Here is a 24653-nt window from a genome sequence, read left to right as displayed (position 1 = left end):
CTGTTCTCTTGATCTACGAGGCCGAAATTGGATTTGTCACCCCTGGGAGAAAGATGACATTTTAAAATATAGATGTGTTTCCCCAATATTAGAAGTAGGTTATTTTCCACCCAGGAAACTGAGGATTCTTATCCACAGGCTAAAAGATCCTTAATAGTATATCATTGAATTTCATTTTAGGGGAGAGCAAGATCCTCTTTAGCACTGATTCGATTTAAGACTCACCTCTATCTTAGGTACTTTCAAAATTGAAAACAACAAAAATGAAAACTATTGGGTGGTTGGCATAGCCATTGTTATAATAGTTTGGCAGAGAAAGAGAAGTGAATAATCTGTAAAATTCTAAATAAAAATCTACTGAAGTGACTGAGTAGCAGAATCATCTTAAGTCTCCTGCTTTTCCTAAGGGTGATAGGTGCTGTGGAATCAGATGTGTTCCTCATCCAGGCACATACTGTCACAGAGGGTACCATCAGTTGCATAGCAGGAATGGTTGCATCTAGAATTCTTTGGGAATAATCAATGTTTTTTTTACCCTTTAGGGATAGTGTTTTTGGCTATGTCTTTTAAGTGGACCGGTTGGGGAAAAATATATGTGTTAGGAACTTTGCTCTGGGGCTTGGCTGATTTACACTTTAAAAGAACTAGCAGTGATCTGCTAGGCTCATTCACAGTTGAAGTTGGGTAACGATTTGGAGTACTGAATAAGTTTCTGTCATAGATGAGAGAATTCTGTATACGACTACGGAACCTGGTACACAGTGGAGCAACCAAAGGAGAAATCTCAGCCACACAGGATGTCATGATGGAGGAGGTAAAAACAATTATTTGGATTTTTTGTACCATTCTAAAGAGCTCTCAGAATATTTCCATCTGTTAAACTGATGAGAAAGCATAACTGTTGCAGTAAATGTAGAATTGAATTGAAAATTGCTTATTTTACGGCTGAAAAAACTGAGGTGTAAACTTTGCATTTTAATATGAGACTTGCACTTATATCTTCTAATTCTCAATTTAATATTCTTTATAATTCATTCTTTTACTCATTTCATAAGGCACTAGGGATACAAAAATAGAGAAGACATAGTCTGTACAAAAAGCTCAATCTGTTAGAAAAAGAAACACATGAATAGTTATGGTAAATCTTATGCTAGAGGTGTGTAAAAAAGGATTTGGTGGTCCTAAATGAGGGAGTGACTAATTCAGTGAGCAGAAGGTTTCATGGGGAAAATACTTGAACCAGCTCTTGAAAGAGCTGTAGGAATTTACTGGATGGATAATTGGGAAGACCATTCCAGACAAAGAGAATTGCATGTACGGTGGCATGAACAGAAGTAGAATCTTCAAAGAGTAGCATAGCTGAAACATAACCTTTTGTGAGTGTGATTGGTAGTAAATTAAGCTAGAAAGGCAGAGCTATGAGGGATCTTAGGTAGATGCCAGGCTTTTGGCTTTACTTTGTAAGAGTAAAGATGGGAAACTCTTGATGCCTATATCAGTTAAAATAATGTATGTGTAAACGTTTTAGTAAACTTAAAAAGCATGAAACGAATATTAGGTGGTAATACTGTCAAGAGAGTTAATCTTTACTACTTAATGTTAATCTTTAATTACATAATGCAGCTGAATATGTGTAAAAGTATGAATTACTTTTGAGAAAAGAACAAACATTACTAGGAATCACTAAACTAATAGTCTCTTCAAAACTTTATGTAGAATTAAAATGGCCTTATTTTTTCACTGCCATGGATAAAACTAATACTTCACTTGTGGTTTTTTTTGAATTTTATTTATTTGTTTGTTTGTTTATTTTTTAATTTTATGTTAGAGAGTGAGAGCATGAGCTGGGGAGAAGGGCAGAGGGAGAGAGAGACATTCCCAAGCAGTCTCCACACTCGATGTGGAGCCTGACGCGGGGGGCTCCATCCCACAACCCTGGGATTGCAACCCAAGCCAAAATCAAGACATTCAACTGACGTAGCCACCCAGGCACCCCTCCTTTGAATTTTAGAGAGGCAGAAAAGTATAGTTGAGAGTATGGTCTCTGGAGTCAGATTGTCTGAGTTCTAATCTTTTCATTATTTAACAGATGTGTGACCTGGAACAGGTTCCTTTAACTCTCAAATCTGTTCAGGTGTAAAATGTCTAACCCAATGCTTAACACAGTAACCTGTCTTAGGTTCAGTTTGGGATTCAAAATGTATTCCTCATTGGATTTTTGTGGGGATCAAATAAGGAATTAAATACAAGAATGCAAGGTATAGTGCCTGGCACACAGCGGTTGTCCAGAAAGTGTTAGTTCTCTTCCCTTCCAGCTTAGAATGATCTCTCTTGTTGAGGCCATATTTCCTGCATAATTTGCTTTCCATTTATGATTATAGTAAAATGGTGGGGTATAGTAAGAATGAAAATTCTGTAAATAGTTATGGAAAAGAGCCCAGATAATATTTCTTATAGATCATAAGCAACCTATCAGCTTTTGTTGTTTGTATTAATGATTTTCTAAATAATGTATCTAAGATTCATGTCATGACCCTGAGATTGGCTGATAAGAATTAGGGCAGATATATTTCACATATCTTTCTTTCCCTGCTCCTACCTCAGAAAATGAGTAAAATACCACCTTACTGAGTCCTGAGTGTGGATGTTTTATAAGATTATTTACCTCATGATTCTATGTAAACTGTTGACTATAGAATTCTCTGTAGTAGGTCTTTAGATTTTTACAATCCCCCAACCCCCTTTTTATTGATCCTGACTCTTTGCTAATGAAGAGTCTAGCTATGATTTTAAAACCACAAATTAGTACCTATGATTTGCCTAGCCTTGTAGGCACATCAAAATAATGACTTAATCAACAACCATGAAGCTCAGATAGCTTTGAATGAAATGTTTTTATGCTAAATGCATTATTTAGAGAAGTGCAGGTTGCTTGTTGTGATGACAGACAAGGCAGACCCATTTTGGAAACGTAGTCTCCTTCATTGCAATGTTTTCTTGGTGTGTCTACTCATTCTTTTAGCCTCCAGATATCCTAAGGATTATTAACGTACTCTTCACCAAAATTCTGTTTAAAATAAAACATAAAACAAAGACTAGAAACAGTATTTATCAATGCCATGAAAAGAGACAGGAAGCTATTATGATTCACCTAAGAAATTCTATAGCAGTGGCTCTCAGCTCTTAAAAACAGAATATAGGTTGGGGTGCCTGGGTGGCTAAGTTGTTTGAGCGTCCGACTTCGGCTCAGGTCTTGATCTCACGGTCTGTGAGTTCGAGCCCCGCGTCAGGCTCTGTGCTGACAGCTCGGAGCCTGGAGCCTGCTTCGGATTCTGTGTTTCCCTCTCTCTCTCTCTCTCTCTCTCTCTCTCTCTCTCTCTCTGCCCCTCCCACACTCATGCTCTGTCTCTCTCTGTCTCAGAAATAAATAAACATTAAAAAAAAAATTTTTTTTTTAAGAAAAAAATAGAATATAGGCCTGGGCTTGCTCCAGATGTGCAAGAGATCAGTTTCCCTGAGACTGGAGCCTAATTATCTACATTTTTATTTTTTTATTTTAAAGACTACTTTGAATAAAAACGTTTTTTATTAGTCTTTTACTATTTTATTATTATTTTGAGAGAGAGAGTGTTAGTGGAGGAGAGGGAAGAGAGAGAGGTGGGGGTAGAGAGAATCTTAAGCAGGCTCCATGTTCAGTGTGGAGCCCAACATGGGGCTCTATCCCACGACCCTGGGATCATGACCTGAGCCAAAATCAAGAGTCAGAATTTCAACTCACAGAGCTACCCAGGTGCCCCAAAAAGTATTTTTTTAAATCAGAAATATAAAAAGGTGTACAGTGAAAAGTCTTCTTCCCATTCTGTTCTCCGTCCTTTTAGTTCCCACACACCTCCCAACCAGTTTTATTAGTTTCTGTTATTATATTAGCTGTCAGTTATCCTTCCTGACTGAGATCTTTTTTTTTTTTTTACAATCCAATCTGAATTTATATTATTTTCCTCCCCCTTGTAGAGATGTTAGTATATTACTCATATTGTTCTACATGGTTGTTTGTTTTTTTTTAAGAATATGTCTTGGTAATCTTTCTATATTGATACATAAAGAGTTTCTGCATTTTAAAAAGTATTTGCATAGACTTCTATTGAATAGATGTACCATAATTTATTTGGTCCTTAGTAACGGACGCTCTGATTTTTCAAGCTTCTATTAAAAATACAACAAATGATCTTGTGCTTACATAATTTTGCATATATACGTGTATACTTGTAGATTATATTTCTAGAAGTAGAATTTTTTTGTTTTGTTTTTAAAGTTTATTTATCTGAGAAAGAAAGAGAAAGAGCAAGCGCAGGAGAGGCAGAGAGAGAGAATCCCAAGCAGGCTCCGCACTTCAATGGAGCCCAATGTGGGGCTTGAACCCATGAACTGAGATCCATGACCTGAGCCGAAGTCAGATGCTTAACAAACTGAGTCACCCAGGTGTCCCTAGAATTTTTTTTAAAGATAACTTTACACCCAATGTGTGCTTGAACTCATGACCCTGAGATCAAGAGTTGTATGCTCTACCAACTGAGCCAGCCAGGTGCCCCAAGAATAATTTTTGAGTCAGAAAAAATACACATTTGTTTGTAATTTGAATATGCCAAATTATCCTCTTTGGGATTATACCAGTTTATACTCTCATCAGCAATATCTGATAGAACTTATTTCCCTTTAGTTAGATCAAGGCAATATATCTATCAATTGAATACTTACCACTCTGATAGGTAAATAGTTGATAGGTAAACAATCTGATAGGTAAAAGGAGTTTTATATTTATCTCATTGTAGTTTTAATTTATATTTTCTTACTCTGAATGGAGCTAAGCATCATTTCTGTGAACTGTCAATTCATATCTTTAACTTGTTTTCTTCTGTCTTTTGTCAATTTCTAGATACTCCTTACATGTTATAGAAATTAGCCCTTTTTGATATGAATTGTAATTTTTTTCCTAGTTGTTTATGTATGATATGCTTTTTTGTTATGCAGAATTTTTTACTTGTATATAATCAAATTTGAAAGCTTTTACGTTTTTAATTAGAAAGGCTTTTCTTGGGGTGCCTGGGTGGCTCAGTCGGTTAAGCGTCCAATTTCAGCTCAGGTCATGATCTCATGATTCACAGGTTTGGGCTCCTTGTCAGGCTCTGTGCTGACATCTCAGAGCCTGGAACCTGCTTCATGGATTCTGTCTCCCTCTCTCTCTGCCCCTCCCCTGCTTGTACTCTGACTCCCTTTCTCTCAAAAATAAATAAAACATTTTAAAAAAAGGCTTTTCTCACTCTAATTATAAAAGAATTCTTCCATTTTTCTTGTAATATTTATGGGGTTTTGATTTTTGTATTTGAATCTCTAATCTATTTAGAACTTATCCTGGTGTGGGGTATGAGGTATGGATCTAACTTTTTTTCCCCACGTTTTTCCTGAAAATACCCCTTAATTTGAGATGCTTTATCGTTCTAAAGCCTCTGGACTTTAAGTTCTGTTCTATTAGTCTGTTTATTCATTTGCTAATAACTGTGTTTTTGTTACTGAAGCTTCTTAATAGTGTTGTAATATTTGCGAAGCTAGTTCCATCTCATTCTTATTGTTCTCTGGCTAATTTTGATTTGGCATCTAATTAAGGCATCTGTACTTTAAATTTTTTTTTTAATGTTTATTTTTGACAAAGAGAGAGAGCATGAGCTGGGGGAGGGGCATAGAGAGAGGGAGAGACAGAATCGGAAGCAGGCTCCAGGCTCTGAGCTGTCAGCACAGAGCCTGATGTGGGGCTGGAACTCACAGACTGTGAGACCGTGACCTGAGCTGAAGTCAGACACTCAACTGACTGAGCCACCCAGGTGCCCCTAGGCATCTGTACTTTTAAAAGCTTCTGGTTAAGATCCACTGCTGCAAAGAAATAACATTTTCTAGTATGGCCTTCTCTTCTGGGTTCTGGAAGAGAAAAGGGAATTATTCTTTTGATGGCCTTGGAGGACATCTCTGACACTGAATAAGGGACTAACCTCACATTAGTTCTTAAAGGTTCTTAAAGGAAACAGATAATGTTCACATACTATGTGTCCCTTTTTACTAAATAGACATAATCAGGAAAACCAATAAGTACTTAAACCAAAGACTCTGGGGCACCTGGGTGGCTCAGTCAGTTAAGCGTCCAACTTGGGCTCAGGTCATGATCTTACAGTTTGTGAGTTCAAGCCCCGTGTCAGGATCTGCACTGACAGCATCATGCCTACTTTGGATTCTGTCTCCCTCTGTCTCTGCCCCTTCTCTGCTCACAGTCTCTCCCTCTCTCTCTCAAAAATAAATAAACATTAAAAAAAATAAAAATAAAGACTCTCTTTAATAGTTAAAATTCTCAAGTAATATTAACTAAATATGTAAATTCAGGCAGTCTCTTTTAAGTATTCTGAGCTGAAAGTCAGTTGAATATATTTCTTTAGAGGTGATAATTTCACATCTCCAAACAATATAAAATCCTTAGTTAAAATGGAGATTAACTGTGTATCATGTTTGCTTACAACCCTAAATACATTTTTACAACCTTATCTATCATGAAAATCAAATATAATGACTTATTCCTTAGCTTTGTGAACTGTCATCATTTAAATATCTTTATTGGATCTCAAGTCACATTTCTCTTTTTAGCCCAATGAGGATCAGAATTATTTTGAAAAAAAACCTACATTTCTTCTATCTTAGTTAGTGGATATTATAAAAAGAAGGACAAAAGCCCGGGAACATGCTTTCTTCTTTTTAAAGTAGATCAAAAACTTTTAGTCCTCCTCTTCACTTGAAAGAATGTTCGAAATTGCTTGCTGAGTCAGACTTCGATCCATCTGGTTCAAGGTTCTATTTTTCTTTCTTTCTTTCTTTCTTTCTTTCTTTCTTTCTTTCTTTCTTTCTTTCTTTCTTTCTTTCTTTCTAATTAATTAATTTAGAGAGAGACAAAGGCAGCATGAATGGGAGAGGGGCAGAGAGAGAGAGACAGGGAGAATCCCAAGCAGGCTCCACACTCTCAGCACAGAGCCTGACATGGGTCTCATACTCAGGGAACCATGAGATCATGATGTGAGCTGAAACCAAGAGTCGGATGCTTAACCACCTGAGCCACCCAGACGCCCCAAGGTTCTCTTTCTGATAGTAGCACCCAGGAGGCATATTGTGTGAAGCATTCTGGAGCTACACAGCATTCAGTCAAATATTTCTCAGTGCCTGGTATGTGGAGGGAGTTACAGATAATACATGTTAAGTGGCTTACGTTTAGTAGGGGAATAAAATAAATTACAAAGCAAAGCAAACTAAATGTCTTAAGAGGTATGCAAACATATCTAACTCCAAAGATAGAATTGCTGTGTCTTATTTGGGAGATCAAGAAAGGTTTCCTGGAGAAAGTTGCATTTGAGATGTGGTTTGAATGAAGTGAGTTTGGAGTGAAAAGCATTCTAGACATGCTCAAGGCAGATTTGTTGGGTGATGAGTGGGGTAGTACCTAGAGTCTTAGGGAGGAGCTAGAATGGTATGTCTCAAAAACTAGCCTGAAGTCTATCTGCATTAGGAGCATCAGCAGCTTGGGGGCCTCTGGGTGACTCGGTTGGGCTTCTGACCCTTGATTTCAGCTCATGGTTTGTGATGTCCAGCCTCCTGTTGGGCTCCCCACTGACAACACGGAGCCTGCTTCGGATTCTCTCCCTTTCTCTCTGCCTCTCCCCTGCTTGTGTGTGCGCATACACTCACTCTCAAATATAAATAAATAAACTTTCAATGTATAAAATTTTTTTTTAAAAAGACAAGAAAGACTCATCAAAAGCTTGTCAAAAAGTACAAATTTCTGGGTCCCACTGCAAATATACTGAATCTGAATCTCTAGGGCTGGCCCCTATAATCTGCATTAAATTAATGATATGAGGTATATTGAAGTTTGAAGCTAGAATAAGTGGGAAGTTAGAATTAGACCTAACATTGTAAGAGTTTTGAATATTAGGATGAGAGTTCATTTTAATTTAGCAGGAAATGAGAAGTTAGGAAGATTTTTGAGATGTAATTAAAATCCAACTGCACTTTAGGAGATTAATTTAGTTAGGTGAAGCTGGAGGGAGGAGAGTTAGGAAGATCAATTATGAAGCTGTAGCAGTTCAGGGTGTAGTAACTTGGTCTGAACAAGAATAGTGACAGTAGAAATGGAAAAGAGGGGAGAAATTGAGAGAGATCTTAGAGGAAAAATCTGTATGACTTGGCAGCTTATCTGCCAACTATCCATTGTAAAAATTATGTTAAGGAAATGAATAAAGATAAGAAGCAGAATCAGGTCTATAAATACAGACAACAAACTGATGATTGCCAGAGGGAGGGGGTTGGTGGGACAGGCAAATTGGGTGAAGGGGAGTGGGAGGTACAGGCGTCCAGTTATGGAATGTATAAGTCACGGGAATAAAAAGTACAGTTAGGGAGTGTAGTCAGTGATACTGTAATAGCGTTGTGTGGTGACAGAGGGTAGCTACACTTGCAGTGAGCATAGCATAACATACAGAGGTATTGGATCACTGTGTTGTACACATGAAACTAATGTAACATTGTGTTATGGTTACAATTATATTCAAATAAAATTAAAAAAAAATAAGATTAGGGGCGCCTGGGTGGCTCAGTTGGTTAAGCATCTGACTTTGGCTCAGGTCATGACCTTGCGGTTCATGAGTTCCAGCCCCGCATCAGGCTCTGTGCTGACAACTCCAAGCCTGGACCCTACTTCAGATTCTGTCTCCGTCTCTCTTTGCCCCTCCCCCGCTTGCACTCTGTCTCTGTCTCTCAGGAATAAATAAACATTTAAAAAAATAATACAAATAAAAAAGTAATAAGGTTTTAAGCCTGGTAGCTGGGCGAATGCTGCTGTGTTCATATAAGTCAGAGAAATTATTTTCAGAGACCACTGTGAGGAAGAGAAACATTGGCTTTAAAGTGCCTAGTCTCAAGACACTGTCCAGTTGGAAATGGGTTTCAAGCACATGGGAGCAATTCTGGAACTCAAGAAGGAGAATAATCTAGAAAAGTGATAGTGATGATAGTACAAATGGCTGAAGCCTTGGGGATGATTGAAATCCTTGAAGGAGAATAGAAGGTGTGAGCGCGCTACAAAGACACGCACAAGTTGTGTCTACAATATCAAGCTTTATTCAATCATAAATCAACGTTAAAATAACTGTAAAGCAGGTTCAGGATTCCAAATTCAGTGACATTTCTCCGCACGTTTAACTTGGTTTCATACGTGACACAGAAAACAAAGCAGAATACAAAGTCATACATTAAACAAGATACAACAAGGTAAGAAGTTAACAAATGCAAAGCCAGTCCACGGGCGCATAGTTGAGATGAAGTTCTGAGCATGTGCTGCTTGTTATGTTCAAGCAGTGGAGAATCTGTTATGTTCAGAGATCAGTCAGGCAGAGCCTTCAGTGGCACTGCCCTTTTGATGTGGTGAGATGTGAAAAAGTCAGCATCTGGAGGGTCTGACAGTTTGCTGCAAAAATCTTCCTTTTTAGAGTTTAATCAGCCGTGGGCCTTTGCAGGCGTCCTCTGATTCTGCTGCCTATCAGTTCTGGGTGTTATCAGAAACCAGTGCTGGTTTTGGCAATATCTGGTCTTAGCTGCAACCCCCTTGACTCCTTATGACACTGCTTGACATAAGTCCCTGCTTGACATGAGTGACTCAATCTAGCTATCTACATGGGGATAGAATAGATGTGAATAGAGAATTCTGGAAGATACCTATTTCTATAAAAGTGAATGCCAGAACTATGTTGTGATGTAGGCACCAATCATCAGGGTCAGATGTTGTAGACAGGTCAGAGAATATGAGGACTGAGAAAAGGCTGCTGATTTCCTGAACAGGTGTATAGAATAGTGTTAGTAGAAAGGAGAAGGGAAGGAGCCAGATGGAGAGGAGTCAGACCATGGCAAGAAAAGGAAGGTAGTTTCAAGAAGCTTGGCAATGAAGAGAAGGAGAAAATTGATACTCATTAATTCCACAAGTATTTATGGAGTACCTACAAATATTAAGCATTTCTTGGCACTAGGAGTACAGTGATGACCAAGACAGATAGGGTCCCTGCTCTCATGGACTTTACATACTAGTGGAGGAAGACAGACAATACACAAATAAATGAACAAGAAACTATCTAATGTGATATGTACTTGGAAGAACATATAATATGGTGATTAATGAGGTGGTCAGGGAAAGCCTTCCTGAGGTCAAATTTGAGCTGAGCCAGGAGTAACAGGAAGACCAACCATGCAGAGTAGTGGACACAGAACATACCAGGCAGAGAAGACAGTACGTGCAAAAGCCCTAAGATGGGAGAAAGCTTGGTGCTTTTGAGGAACAAAGGAAAGCAATGCGGCTTGAGCTGAGCAAAGGTGGGAATGGTTGTGGAATGGGTCTTGTAGAGATAAATTGAGAACTGGCTTATATATGGCCATGGTGGTAATTTTGCATTTTATTGTGAGGTAACATTTCAATTAAAAAAAAAATCCCTCTGTTGGAGCGCCTGGGTGACTCAGTCGCTTGAGCGTCCGACTTCGGCTCAGGTCATGATCTCACAGCTCATGAGTTCAAGCCCTGTGTCGGGCTCTGTGCTGACAGCTTGGAGGTTGGAGCCTGCTTCAGATTCTGTGTCTCCCTCTCTCTCTGCCCCTCCCCTGCTCATGCTCTGTCTCTCACTCTCTCAAAAATAAATAAACATTCAAAAAAGAATTAAAAAAAAAAATCCTTCTGAGTGCTTTGAGAATGGATTGTAAAACCATTAGGGAGGCTATTGTGGTCATGTAAATGAGAGGTTATAATGATTTGGACCAGGTTGGTGACACTGAAGCTGAAGAGAAATAAATACATTTTGGAATACATTTCAGAAGTGAAGCTGTCAGGACTTGCTCATGTGGAGGACAATGAAAAATGAGGAATCAGGTGATGTCACGGTACCTTGAAGCAGAGGGTTGCAGATGTGAGCAATGGTCTTTTGGCAGTTGGGGCAGTGTGAGGGAACCAGCATGTCAAAAAGGATAGCAAATGCAAATGAGAAAAATAATAAATAATAATTGAATAAGGGTTTGAAGGAGGGAAAGAATAAATGTGCTTTCAAACTTTAATGTACTTATGAATCCACTGGAGATCTTATTAAAATGCAGATTGATTCAGGTCTGGATGCAGCTGGAGAGTCTGCATTTCTAACTATTTCTTTGATTCAAACACTGCTCTAGAAGTAACCTCAAAATCATCATTTGACTATTAGTTATCAGCTCTCTGTATGAGCTCATTTCCTTTAACATCACAGAAAAGGCACATACCTTTTAAGGGCACTTTTTTTTTTTTTTAATGTTTATTATTTTTGAGAGAGACTGACAGAGAGCAAGCATGGGGAGGGGTAGAGAGCGAGAGGGGGACACAAAATCTGAACCAGGCTCCAGGCTCTGAGCTGTCAGCACAGAGCCCGACTTGGGGCTCAAACTCACGAACTGTGAGATCATGACCTGAACCAAAGTTAGACGCTTAACCAACTGAGCCACCCAGGAGCCCCTCAGGGTACTTTTTAATGTCTTTCTCTGCCTGAAAACATAATCAGTGCCTCCAGGAAGTATCTCCTCTGTCTGCTCTTGCAGGCACAGGTGAGTGTTTTTGATTTTTTTTAACAGATTGTTGCCCTTCTTTCATTCCCCACTAGAAAGCAGTAGAGAGCTGTCTTCTTGGCATTATCAGCAGTCCCCAAGGCCCTGCTCCTTCCCTCTTATAAATAGCTTATTTACCCTCCACACTGAACTTTCTTCAAAGTTCAGCTATTTTCGGTGACCCCTTTTGTGTCTTTGTGGCCATTCTACTCTGTGATCAATAGGTCATTTTACCTTTGAGCCTAATTCCTCAATCAGTAAGTTGGAGTAGATCATCTCTTAAGGGCACTGTAGCTTTGCATTTTTTATAGCAGTAAGCAACTAATATTTCTATAGTTCATTAGACTTTATTGTCCACTCTCCCAGCAACCCAGTGTTGTAAAAACAAATGAAGATTCTGTCACTTCTATAGTGGTTCTGGACACCAAAATCTTTTAGCTTTACCAGTTTTCTCCATTTAGTGTAGTTAGGTTGATATCTTTGAACTACCTTCCATTCTAACCCTTCGAATTACCATGGTTTCCTCCATCCTGTGTCTGCCTGTAGCCAGCTTTAAACTCTTGCCCTGGTAAGTGTTCATGGCTGATTGTCAACTATTACATCCTCCCTTCCTCCTCTCACTTGATGTCTGTCTCCCATTGAGCCAGGGCTATGGGAATTGATTCAGTCCCACATCATTTGTCTTTAAAGTGAGATCCACACATTCCCTGTTCCATGTTGCATGCCTCATGCTTTCTTTGTCCTTTTTTCTTTTTTCCATTCCCTTTATTGATTTTATCATTCGCCATGTAGACTTCAGCAGATCATTGAAAATGAACAGATCTCTCTGGAGAAATTTTTCTAGAGACCCATTATAATGGATCTTTTTTTTTATAAAATTAGACTTAAGAGGCAAAACCCTTTATAATTTACATTCTTCCTACTTGTAGACAATATAATAAGAAACATAGGCAATAGTACAAAATGGATATAAACTGGAAATAGGACGTGGGCCATTCTGACACCAGTCGAAGCTTTTCTGATGGATTATAGGTTGGTACACATATCCGCATTTTGAGGTTAGTTTAAATTTTTTTTATGTTTATTTCTGAGACAGAGACAGAGTATGAGTGGGGGAGGGGCAGAGAGAGAGGGAGACACAGAACCTGAAGCAGGCTCCAGGCTCTGAGCTGTCAGCACAGAGCCCGACGCGGGGCTCGAACTCACAAACCGTGAGATCACGACCTGAGCCGAAGTTGGTTGCTCAACCGACTGAGCCACCCAGGCACCCCTTGAGGTTAGTTTAAACTCCCTGTTTATTTATTTATTGGCCTCTGTGCCCACTGTGGGGCTTGAACTCGCGAGATCAAGTGTTGCATGCTCTGCTGACTGAGCCAGCCAGGCACTCCATAAACTCCCAATAATTTTAATTAGCCAAGGATATAAAATCATAGAAGCCAGCTGGCCACAAGAGGCAGGTATAGATGCAGCATGTCTCAGCATAGCTTCCCTTTGCTCCCCAAAGTATGCAAGGGAAGGATCTCGGTGAATCCTTCACTGAGATAAATTTTTGGCATACCATTGCCCTCTTATATTTGGCTCATGTCACAATTTTAAGACAACACTCTCTGGTGATCTCTATTTAAGGAATAATTACAAACATTGGATTCCTCTGGGGTTTGTTGTTGTTTAGTTTTTAAACTATATTCAGAGTCAGCAGGGTCACCTTATTATTAGTTTGGGAAGTTAGAGAAAAAACACTTTCAGTTCCCATGTGTCATTGAGACCCATATTTCTCTGCCTTCAGTATTTTAGTGTTTTAGAGAGCCCGTATTCCCTGAATCCACTCCCTTGGCTCTCTTTAACACCTTTTTATCGGGTTGGTTCTTATACTAAGTTTAGTCTAAAATCACATTTACAAATTATTTATTCAGTAGGTATTTCTTTAACACCTATCCCTGGTACTATCTAGGCATTGGGATGTAGCAGTGAACAACACAGACGGGAATCCTTGCCTTCATATAGTTTACTTTCTTTTTAAAAAAATTTTTTTTCATGTTTATTTATTCTTGAGAGAGGGAGAGACAGAATGTGAGCGGGGGAGAGGCAGAGAGACAGAGAGGGAGACACAGAATCTGAAGCAGGCTTTAGGCTCCAAGCTGTCAGCCCAGAGCTCGAAATGGGGCTAGAACTCCCGAATCGCGAGATCGTGACCTGAGCCGAAGTCGGACGCTTAACCGACTGAGCCTCCCAGGCGCCCCTAGTTTACTTTCTAATAGAGATGAATAAAATATATAAAAAGTATAGTATGTTAGAAGGTTAGTGCTATGGAAGAAAATAAAGGAAAGATAGCAAGTGTTGGGATGGGGAGTGGATAATTTCAATTGAAGTCACAAATATATTTTCCTAAATGGATAATTATGGTTTTTCATATGTACTTATAATCTGAGGTATATGGTTATAGTCTTACTTTATTCAGTTGTGTATAATGACTTGTGTTCGATGACTAGCATTTTTCTTTTGTCCTGAATGCCAAGTGCGTCTTGTGAGAAGCAGGTGACATTCCCAGGTTGACCACCAGAGAGCAGACTTGGCTATCTAAAGCTCTCTGTCAGTCGTACTTTTGAGAACAGGGAATGTTATTTCAGAACAGCAGAGCTCTTATCAAGAAGATACAGTGTCAGAGACTCTGGAGATTATACTTTGGAAATATTTTTTTTAAGTTAGAGCTTGTGTAACTATTGTTAGTTTGCTTGGAGCCAACTATTCTTTCCAAAGTATTACAAACTGACTTGGAAGTGTTACAAACTGGCTTGGATAATTTATAATCACGGTAAACAAATAATATAAAACAAAGCAACATGTCTCAAATTGTAAGAGAGTAGATAAACTATAATATGTTTACACAGTGGACTACTATACAGCAATAAAGAACAAATTAGTAATACCCACAGCACAGCCAGTGAATCTCACAGGCATTATGTCAACAAAAGAATCAGACACAAAAGAAAATATGCTATATGATTCCATTTATATGAAGTTAAAGAACAGGCAAAATTAATCAATGGTTATATAAGTCAAAATGGTACTTATCGTGGGGGAGGTGTGGGTTATTGATTGCCAAGGGACCGGGGAACTTCTGGAGCCCCGAAAATGTTCTGTATATTGATATAAATGGTAGTTACATTGGTATGTGTGTATATAAAAAGTTGAATAGAGCTGTATATTTCAGATTAGTGTACTTTATATACTTACTGGATGTATGTTATGTCTCAGTAAAAAAAGTGAGAATAGTAAATAAGGTCATGGAATTTAGATTTGTTGTGGGAGATAATAGGGAAGCATTATGAAATCTTCAACAGGGAAATGACTTGAAGAAACTAATGTTTCTAAAATTACTCATCCTCTAATGATGTGGAGAATAGAACAGTGTTCAGATCAGCTATTATATCTAGATCAGATATAGTGCTACATGCTATGCTGTAGGAAAGACCAAATATCCATGACCTGGTCCTTATCCTTAAGAAGTTTATGGTCTTTTGAGGAGACAAATTATATGAAACCGAGAAAGTTACAGTGTTAAATACTTGATTCGTGGTGGTATGGAAACAGCACTGAAATCAGATCTGAATGCAAATCCTAATTCTGCCATTTATTAGTTTTCTGTTAGTTTTCCCTTGAAGTTTTCCCTTATTAGTTTTCCCTTGAGTATTGGTTTCTCTATTTGTAAAATGGAAATAACATACTACTTTTGTTTAGAAGATTTAGAGATGTGGTATTCAAAGACTATAGTACAGCATGACATTCAGTAAATGTTCCCTTTTCTTTTTTTTTTTTTCAACGTTTATTTATTTTTGAGACAGAGAGAGACAGAGCGTGAACAGGGGAGGGGCAGAGACAGAGGGAGACACAGAATCCGAAACAGGCTGCAGGCTCCGAGCGGTCAGCACAGAGCCCGACGCGGGCTCAAACTCACGGACCGTGAGATCGTGACCTGAGCCGAAGTCCCAAAGTCGGACGCTTAACTGACCAAGCCACCCAGGCGCCCCTGAAATGTTCCTTTTTCTTAAACCCTGTACCCATAGAGCTTTTTTTAAAAAAAAAAAAAACAGGGGCGCCTGGGTGGCGCAGTCGGTTAAGCGTCCGACTTCAGCCAGGTCACGATCTCGCAGTCCGTGAGTTCGAGCCCCGCGTCGGGCTCTGGGCTGATGGCTCAGAGCCTGGAGCCTGTTTCCGATTCTGTGTCTCCCTCTCTCTCTGCCCCTCCCCCGTTCATGCTCTGTCTCTCTCTGTCCCAAAAATAAATAAAAAACGTTGAAAAAAAATTTAAAACAAACAAACAAACAATGTACGACCTTAGTTCAGACCATGGTTCTGGCATTTATTGGCTATGTGACCTTAAGTAGATCTTAATTTCTTCGAGTCTCAATCTCTTGGGGGAAAAAAAAAGAGAGAGGGGAAATTATACCTTGAGAGAGTGTTATGAGAATTAACAAAGCCTAGCAGATACCTAGTATCTAGCATAAAATAGGCACATTCAATAAATATTCATTTCTCTGGAATGTAATGGAGTATACAAACGTGTAGTACAAATAATGCAGGTAATAACTGATGAAATTGGATCAGGGTGGTAACTGTGGGGTAGAGATTATGTTATATTTTTAAAAAGATATAGCAAATTTGATAGAGCAGACCTTATACAAGATATTTCTTTATGCTTCTATTTTTGTCTTTTTATAAGATGAAAATAATGCAAAATATATCCTTGGATTATAATGATAACTTGAAAGGTGTGACATCATTAGAAAATAGGGTCTCATGACCCCAAAAATGGTACCTTCCACTAGAACGTACCATTATTTTTGTTCTAATAATACTTTTAATAGGCATTATCATCCAAGCTCCAACTGAAAAGTTAATGCCTTTTCTGTTAGTGGAGATCCCTGTCATAATCAATGGAAAACCTAGATGCCTAAAGGGAAGGAAATCCATTTATAAAATACATCATTATTTGCAACTTAAAATATAATCACCAGAGTAGCAACCCAGATCTTATTGGGTATCAGTGGTGAGCGGTTTCTTGGCTAAAGAAGTATAATTTGCAGGGAAAATCCTAAGCACTAACTATTAACATTTCAGAATTGTATTGTTCAGAGTGTTTATGAACTCACAAGTTGAATGATCTCAAGTCCTAGACATCAGCCTTCAAATTTCTGGAAGTACTAGATTTCCTGTGAAACTTCTGGCTTGAATAAGCTGCTGATTTCTTGTGTTTCCCAAGCTTGAGGAAAATGATGAGGTAACACTTTTCCCTAGCCATTGCTCATTTGTCCTCCTTTCTTCCAGATATTCCGAGTGGTGTGCATTTGTTTGGGTAATCCACCAGAGACATTTACCTGGGAGTATCGAGACAAAGATAAAAATTATCAGAAGATTGGCCCCATAACACCGTTGGAGTTTTACAGGGAACATGTCAAGCCACTCTTCAATATGGAAAATAAGGTTGGAGACAGGCACTGGCAGCCACTGGCTGTTTACTTTCAGATACCTGTTGACTACAGGGAAGGGCATAAGATTCTTGGGTTAACATGCGATCATCAAACAAGACACTAAACACACTTCTTTTCCCCCTTCCTCTGACATATTTTATGTACTTAATTATAAAGTTGATCATCTCAGGATCTGTCACCTTTCCTCAGTGCTCCTCTTCAGAGACTTTTCTAACTTTGGGCCAGCAGTCAGTTAACTCGCACATGCTTCCATGATTTGGGCCCAGAATCAATCTCAAGTGCAAGACCATAAAAGGAGATTAGGTGTTTCTCACTGTGGGTTCAGAGTACCTCTGTACTGTGGGCTCATTAGGAACCCTCTTGTGGAAGGGAGCACTGTCCTCTCCTAGTTTTTTCTGCTCTCTTCATGTCTTCTCCACCAATTTAGCAAGATGACCAGAGAATCTTACTTTGTTGGTATCTTGACCCTCTTATAAGCAAATGACATTATCAGTGGAATCCCAGCTTGGTTGCTGTATTGCCAGGAGTTGAGCTTGTCTTGTAACTTGAGAGCAAGGATCTTATAGAGATGTCATCTCTATCTTGCCTTGATACTCCGTGCATACAGTTCTTCAGAATTAGTTTTGGGGCAATTCTTGCCAGTAGGAAAAACAAGTAGATGTAGCTCCCAAAGGGTGTCCCCAACTGGATTCTGTAAGAATCTCTCTCACATGACTCACTTTTTGTTTCTTTGTTATTTAACACAAGGTATTTGTAATGTTTTTTTCTTGTAGGCAGAGGTGATGAGTTTGATGCCCACATATGAACTTAGAGGAGAGGTGTGTGTGTCTTGTTTCACATTCCTGGTTTTATGTTCTAATCAACGTGGTATTGATCTCAATAGATTTGTTTAGTGAATGACCCTCGGCCCCAGCACAAGTACAACAGAGTTTACACAGTGGACTACTTAAGCAATATGGTTGGCGGGAGAAAAACTCTATATAACAACCAGCCCATTGACTTCTTGAAGAAGATGGTTGCAGCCTCCATCAAAGATGGAGAGGTTGGTGTTGTTTCTGTGTCTTCCACATTGGGGTTAAAACCTCCACTTGTTTGGTGTATTAGGAAAATAGGATTTATGTTGACTTTCTTTTTTTCCTCTTTCTCCATTTCTAGGCTGTGTGGTTCGGCTGCGATGTTGGAAAACACTTCAGTGGCAAGCTGGGCCTCAGTGACATGAATGTGTGAGTACAAGAAATTTAAAATAAAAAATCCCTTGTGGGTTGTTGCTATTGGAGTGTACTCTTGGTATGAAATGACTCAGCTCAGGTTCACCCAAAGATTAAGGGTCAAGGGTGGATCTCTCTCTTTCCATCTTGTAGAGTTTGAGGACTCATAGCAGAACCTCCACGTACATACATGCTGTAACCTGGGAAGTCAAGATCATACTTCATATTAAGTTGAAATTGTTGCATGTTCCTGAAAAGCCATCCTATATGAGAAAAGCATTTTTAAAAATAGTTGCTCTGTAAGTCTGCTCAGTGCATTTAAGATGTAATGAAAGGTTTTTTAGATTTCTTATTCGCTATTTCATCCTTAACTACTTCTCTTTGATGCCTTATGTATTTTGTCTTTATGACAACTAGGACTAATTTCCATGTATGCTTTAAAGCATTTTCCTGGTTGTTTATGACAGTGAAGATTCATTTGCTAACTAAATCATACAAAATTCCTTGACTATTATAAAATACACCCCTTTATGCTTTCTTATTGTTACTTATAAAAAGTTGAGAAATTAGCTGACAGTTAACAACAGAGGAAAGAAATCTGCTAAAAGAGAGAATTCATGTTTTTTTTTTTTAACTTTGACAGTATTCTTCAATATTTTTGACATTGTTTATTTAAATTTCACCGTCAGCAGTGATCTAAATGAATTCAGAAACTGAATGAATTCAGCTCAGAAGAGATCTTTTTTATTTTTTTAAGTTACTTCATAAGTTTGTTTTTTTGTTTCTTCTTGGTGGGGAGGGGCTCCTGGGTGGCTCAGTCAGTTGAGCATCTGACTTATGCTCAGGTTCATGATCTCCTGGTTTGTGGGTTTGAGCCCCGCATCTGGCTCTCTGCTGTCAGCGCTGAGCCCACTTCAGATCCTCTGACTCCCTCTCTCTCTGCCCCTCCCCTGCTCGCACTCTCTCAAAAATAAACAAACACTTAAAAAAAAAAAAAAAGGCTTTTTTACGGTTTTTCTTGCCAAAATGACCATTACAAACTCATCTTGTCAGCTTTTTGATATGGGGAATGTTTATATCAACATATTGAAGTAATATGTTTAATTACTTCATATTTTAATATCAACATATTGAAGTAATATGTTTACTTCATATTTTTCTCAGTACTCTTGTGACACATAGAGAATGGAATCCCATCGAGAGACTAAATTCTGCATGTGTATTCTCTGAAATGCTACAGCCCATATTTATTTGGAACTGTTGAGCCCCTTCAGTTTCTTCTATATTCCTTTAAATCCCGAAGCCGGTTTTCCCCCTTGATTGTACTGTCTTTATTCTGTACTACCATTCTTTTTACAGCTATGATCATGAGTTAGTGTTTGGTGTCTCCTTGAAGAACATGAATAAAGCTGAGAGGTTGACTTTTGGTGAGTCACTTATGACCCACGCCATGACCTTCACTGCTGTCTCAGAGAAGGTATGACCCTCTGCATGCCTACTGCAGTGTTTGCACAGATGGACCTACATTCTCCTGTAGACTGTTATCCAAGAGAGCTTCATTCATGTGATTTCTGTTAAAAGTTAACTTCCAAGTAAAACATTGTACTCGCGTCACTTGGGGTTTGGCTGCCTGCTCAGAGGTAATAAAAATAGGAACTTTCCATGAGGAGCAGAATTTGGGTCAAAGAGAGTAGGGAAGGAACAGCTTTTTTGTGACTTTGGAAGTTCTTGGTGTGAAGAGAAATCAGCAAGAGAACCTGGGGGAGAAGATAACTTCTATTTATAAGGAATTAACTTATAAATAAAATAACTTCTATTTATAAGGAATTAAATTATGTTCATATCTTGATGACTTATGTTTTTAGACTTACCTTCTTTTCATTTGTCATTCAGATTCTTCTGCAGTAAAATTTCAGGAACAGTAATTTGAGGATTTTGTGCCCATTACTGGATTTATGCACAGCTATTCAGGAAAATGTAAATATAAAGTATTTAGAATTTCCTATGAAATACTGTGAAAAGTAGTGTCACTATTTCTAGGACACAGTGTTGGAAACAGTAACTGAAATTTTATCTTTCACAAATAAGCTCACCCATTTCTAGGCTGTAAAGTGTGTATTTTACCCCTGTGCTAGTGATCAAAGGAAAAAAAGGCTTCAAACTACTTTAATTCTTTACCATCATAGCAGAAATATTCTTTTTGTAGCCAAATCACTGGAAAGTCACAGAATAACTACCTTGACATTAGAAGCAAAACATTAGAAGGAACTTTTCATAAAATACTATAAAAAATAGAATGAAATACAAAATTAAATAAAATACTAAAATACTTAGAGTAAAATATTGAGTTGTTCATATGTGTATGTTTGGACTGCTATATTGTAAAATTTAGTGGATTTATAACTAAAGGTGGATTTAGTGAAGCTCCTTAAATTAAATTTTTAAATTTTTTAGAGGATTATTAAAGGACAAAAATAAATGAAAAAGCCTGTAATTTCCAGGAGAGGTTCAGCTTTTTATCATTTTCCATCTGTGTGATATTCCTGTTTTTCAGAACTAAGAATCATACATACTTACTCAGAAATAAAAATCATACATACTATGTCATTTTCTGTGGAACTTCCATTCTTTGATTGGTATGGTTTATTAAGATGTCATTTTTTCCTCAGGGAAATGGAGCCACTTTATGTGCTAATAATATAAAGCAGAATTTATATTATCATAACTGGAATTTTATATTGAGATTTCTCTCTTCCCTCCAATTTGGGGTTTGACTGCCAAAACTAGTTTGCACTGCATTTGAATGGTTATACAAAAATAAGCGCTGGTAGCTACACTCTGGGATATTCTTTCTTGTTGCTGATTTCTTGGAATCCCTATGAGGGAGGTCCAGGTATTATTCTATATTTGTAGATGGCATAGAGAACAGCTGTATGTAGGCCATGCAGGAATTCATTGGCAGAGGAAAGGAGAGGAAACATTTGCAGACTCATTGTAATAAATGACCCTAGGTAATACAGATTCTAACAGATCTAATACAGATATTTAAAAGGAAAATAAATATATTCTACAGTGAGGGGGGTAGAAAACCAGAACACGCATCTAATAGGCGAGCCCCAGAATGTAGAGTTTAATTATGTGGTTTTGAAGGTACCTAGGGCTGCGATGCAGGGGTGGTACAGATAAGGGTGTTTGAAACTTGTTGATTTGATTTTGGGCTGTTTCTGAGACTGAAAATTACTGAGATCTAAGAAAACTGCCAAGAGTAGAGTCAAATCCCATGTAGCTGAGACTCATGCAGTTACATGCAAGTGGGAGTTGACAGATGAAATCATTAGGAGATAATGCAGTAGCCAGCTCTTCTTCTCATGCTACAAAGATTTAAGTTGTTTTGACATCAGCAAATGCCCTGGGTAAACATAAAAGAATAAAGTCTTTTCCCAAATGGAGCCTTCCTCTTGTCCCTTTCTGTGTCACTATAGTAAAGGTTATAAATGAAGGTTATCATGATAAGTGTCATTGTTCCTTTAAGAAGATTATAATTGAGTTTATTTTATTAATGAAGATAGAGGAGGGAGAACGGTAGAACCATCTGGATTTTGTTTTATGAAAATAGTCCTTTTGCTTTGCCATTCAATCTGTATTGTATTAAATTCAATACTTGTGTAACTGAATCAATAAAAGTGCACATTTGGAGAGTATCATTACTTGGTTCCCCTAAGGAGAAAATTAGGCTGTATGATGAAAATATATTTGTTTTCTTTTTTTTTTTTTTTAATTTTTTTTTTCAACGTTTATTTATTTTTGGGACAGAGAGAGACAGAGCATGAACGGGGGAGGGGCAGAGAGAGAGGGAGAGGGAGACACAGAATCGGAAGCAGGCTCCAGGCTCTGAGCCATCAGCCCAGAGCCCGACGCGGGGCTCGAACTCCCGGACCGCGAGATCGTGACCTGGCTGAAGTCGGACGCTTAACCGACTGCGCCACCCAGGCGCCCCTATTTGTTTTCTTTTTAAAACTCTGACTAGGTCTTAGAATCATTTCTATAATCAATATAGTGGGAAGCCTTTACAAAGAATGCTAATTGATTAAAAGCAAGGGTCCCCGTCTTCAGATGGTATTCACCACTTTTAGTAATTTAATATTTTGTATTTTCAGCCAAGGAGCATTTTATTATGCTTATTTTTAGTATAGACTACAGTGTAATGGAGAAAATAGTATTTATTAGATTTCTTGCATTTTTACCTCGAGAGTTAAACCCCATTTCTATTAGAGTATCCCTTTAGTTATAGTAGAGAATATTTGGCCCTGGTCATGTAGATCATGGCTGCATAGAGAAGGCTGTTTCTTCTAAGTGGTTGAAGAAGAGCTAAAATTACGTGACACCTCAGCAGGAGGGATCTAGTTTCCGACCATACACTGTTATCCACTTTTTTGCAGGATGATCAGGATGGTACATTTGTGAAATGGAGAGTGGAGAATTCATGGGGTGAAGATCATGGCCACAAAGGTGAGCTTAATCGGATAATACTAACTCGGGGTTGACTGGAGTCGGTGCTACTCTGCCTCCTAAGACATATGAGTAAAAAGCTGCACTAGTGTGGAGTATTTTTCAGTAATTAGTCTATTAGCTAGATTATTCTATGGAAAATCTAAGGATCTGGTGTGCCCCCACAATCCCTGTGACCAGCATGGTATGCCAGAACCCACAGTTTATCTCTGACACCAATATGTGCTAGCATTCATTCTAAACCATGCTGACCCTTCTAGATCTTGTGCCAGAATCACTTGACCAATGACCAAATGCTATTTGGTGTATTTTCACCTACTGCGCTCTCCAGAAAGTTAAAGCCTTCTGAGTGGTAGAATAGGATTGGCAAGAAACTTTAGGCATTTATTGGAGAGTCCTTAGAAGTCCAAAGAGCAGAGGAGTGCTCTGGTTACCGTTTAGAACTGCTCTATTCTGACAAATCAAAACCCAGGCAGAAGTCATAAGGACATTATAGTAATTAGGCTAAAAGCTAACAGGTAATAGGTAATATGAGTTGGAGAAAAATAAATAGATATATAAGCAATGTGAAGAAAATAAAAATTTCTAATAGTGATATCAGCCAGAGATCACCATTGACTAACAGTTTAGGGTATATCCTTGCAAATTTTGAGACCATATATTTCAAGACAGTTTTTCATAGTAGATCAAAGCCTTCTAAGGTGTTTTTATGCTTTAATTTTTAGGGTTTCAAACCCAAAGTGGCAACCACCATAGAGTATTGTACGTGTGTGCTGGTGGCATTTTGTAGCCACTCTTTCCCACAGCCCATATTCTTTTTAAAAAAAAATTTTTTTTTTTAACGTTTATTTATTTTTGAGACAGAGAGAGACAGAGCATGAACAGGAGAGGGGCAGAGAGAGAGGGAGACACAGAATCAGAAGCAGGCTCCAGGCTCTGAGCCATCAGCCCAGAGCCCGACACGGGGCTCGAACTCATGGACCGCAAGATCGTGACCTGGGCTGAAGTCGGACGTCTAACCGACTGAGCCACCCAGGCGCCCTCCACAGCCCATATTCTTAACATTAGTCAGTGGATTCTGGTTAGGAAAAACACCATAACCACAGCTTACTAGACCAGTTAGGAGACTGAGAAGAAGTAGGTAGGAAATCCAGTAGATACCCAAACACTTAGAATCAAACTTCAGCATACATCCCACCAATCAGGAATCAGCCGGAAACATCCTTATTGAAAAAGAAAATAGAGATCTCAGCAGCTCTTTGCCTGTTGCCTCCCTGTATGTTTAGATAGTGATTTCCCAGCCATGTTTTTCAGAGCCGTAGGATTTCCAAGGGTCAAAGATGGAGAAGAAAGGGTGTGGAGACTTGGAAGTGAGCAGATGGGGCGTCAGTCATTTATATTTGCAAACTACTGTCTTAGAAGAGTCTGTTAACCTGAGTTTTAAACTTGAGTGTGCTGTGATTCAGCAGCATGGGCCCATACATGACAGCCAAAACCTGGAAGCCATTTAATTTGTCATTCCAAGTCTTTTCATCTCCCCGTGATAGGATCATTGGTAGATTTTGACTAACCATTCCCAGGATCTGCCGTAAAACTCAGCAGCTCGGTGTTTATAAATACCAGGGCTGTTAGTGCAGTTCATCATCAGATAGTTGCATATCTCCCTGCTGTTATTCTGTGATTGTGGGCACGAATTAATTAACTGGTGTGAATTAAAGTATAATATATTTCAATGCTTATTTTTGAGAGAGAGAGA

General features: G+C 38.6%; 1 protein-coding gene across 2 annotated transcripts in view; it reads left to right on the top strand.

Moving 5' to 3' along the window:
* Positions 1-24653, top strand: part of BLMH (bleomycin hydrolase) — a 46763-nt gene that overhangs the window by 7652 nt on the left and 14458 nt on the right. Inside the window, exons 6-12 of one of the 2 annotated variants that reach the window (XR_005784698.1) lie at positions 722-814; positions 17017-17172; positions 18064-18222; positions 18336-18403; positions 19748-19865; positions 20282-20365; positions 22828-22899. Coding sequence is in view for 1 of the 2 variants with exons in the window: in XM_040455443.1 (XP_040311377.1) it covers positions 722-814; positions 17017-17172; positions 18064-18222; positions 18336-18403; positions 19748-19865; positions 22828-22897 (664 nt within the window). In the remaining variant the exon portion in view is untranslated. Of the gene's footprint in view, positions 1-721; positions 815-17016; positions 17173-18063; positions 18223-18335; positions 18404-19747; positions 19866-20281; positions 20366-22827; positions 22900-24653 lie in introns of those variants that run through there. The other variant, XM_040455443.1, reaches the window with a different exon arrangement.

Source organism: Herpailurus yagouaroundi, unplaced genomic scaffold (assembly GCF_014898765.1).
Source record: "Herpailurus yagouaroundi ecotype Mexico unplaced genomic scaffold, PumYag 215, whole genome shotgun sequence".
NCBI lineage: Eukaryota > Metazoa > Chordata > Mammalia > Carnivora > Felidae > Herpailurus > Herpailurus yagouaroundi.
This window is presented reverse-complemented; position numbering and strand designations above follow the sequence as displayed.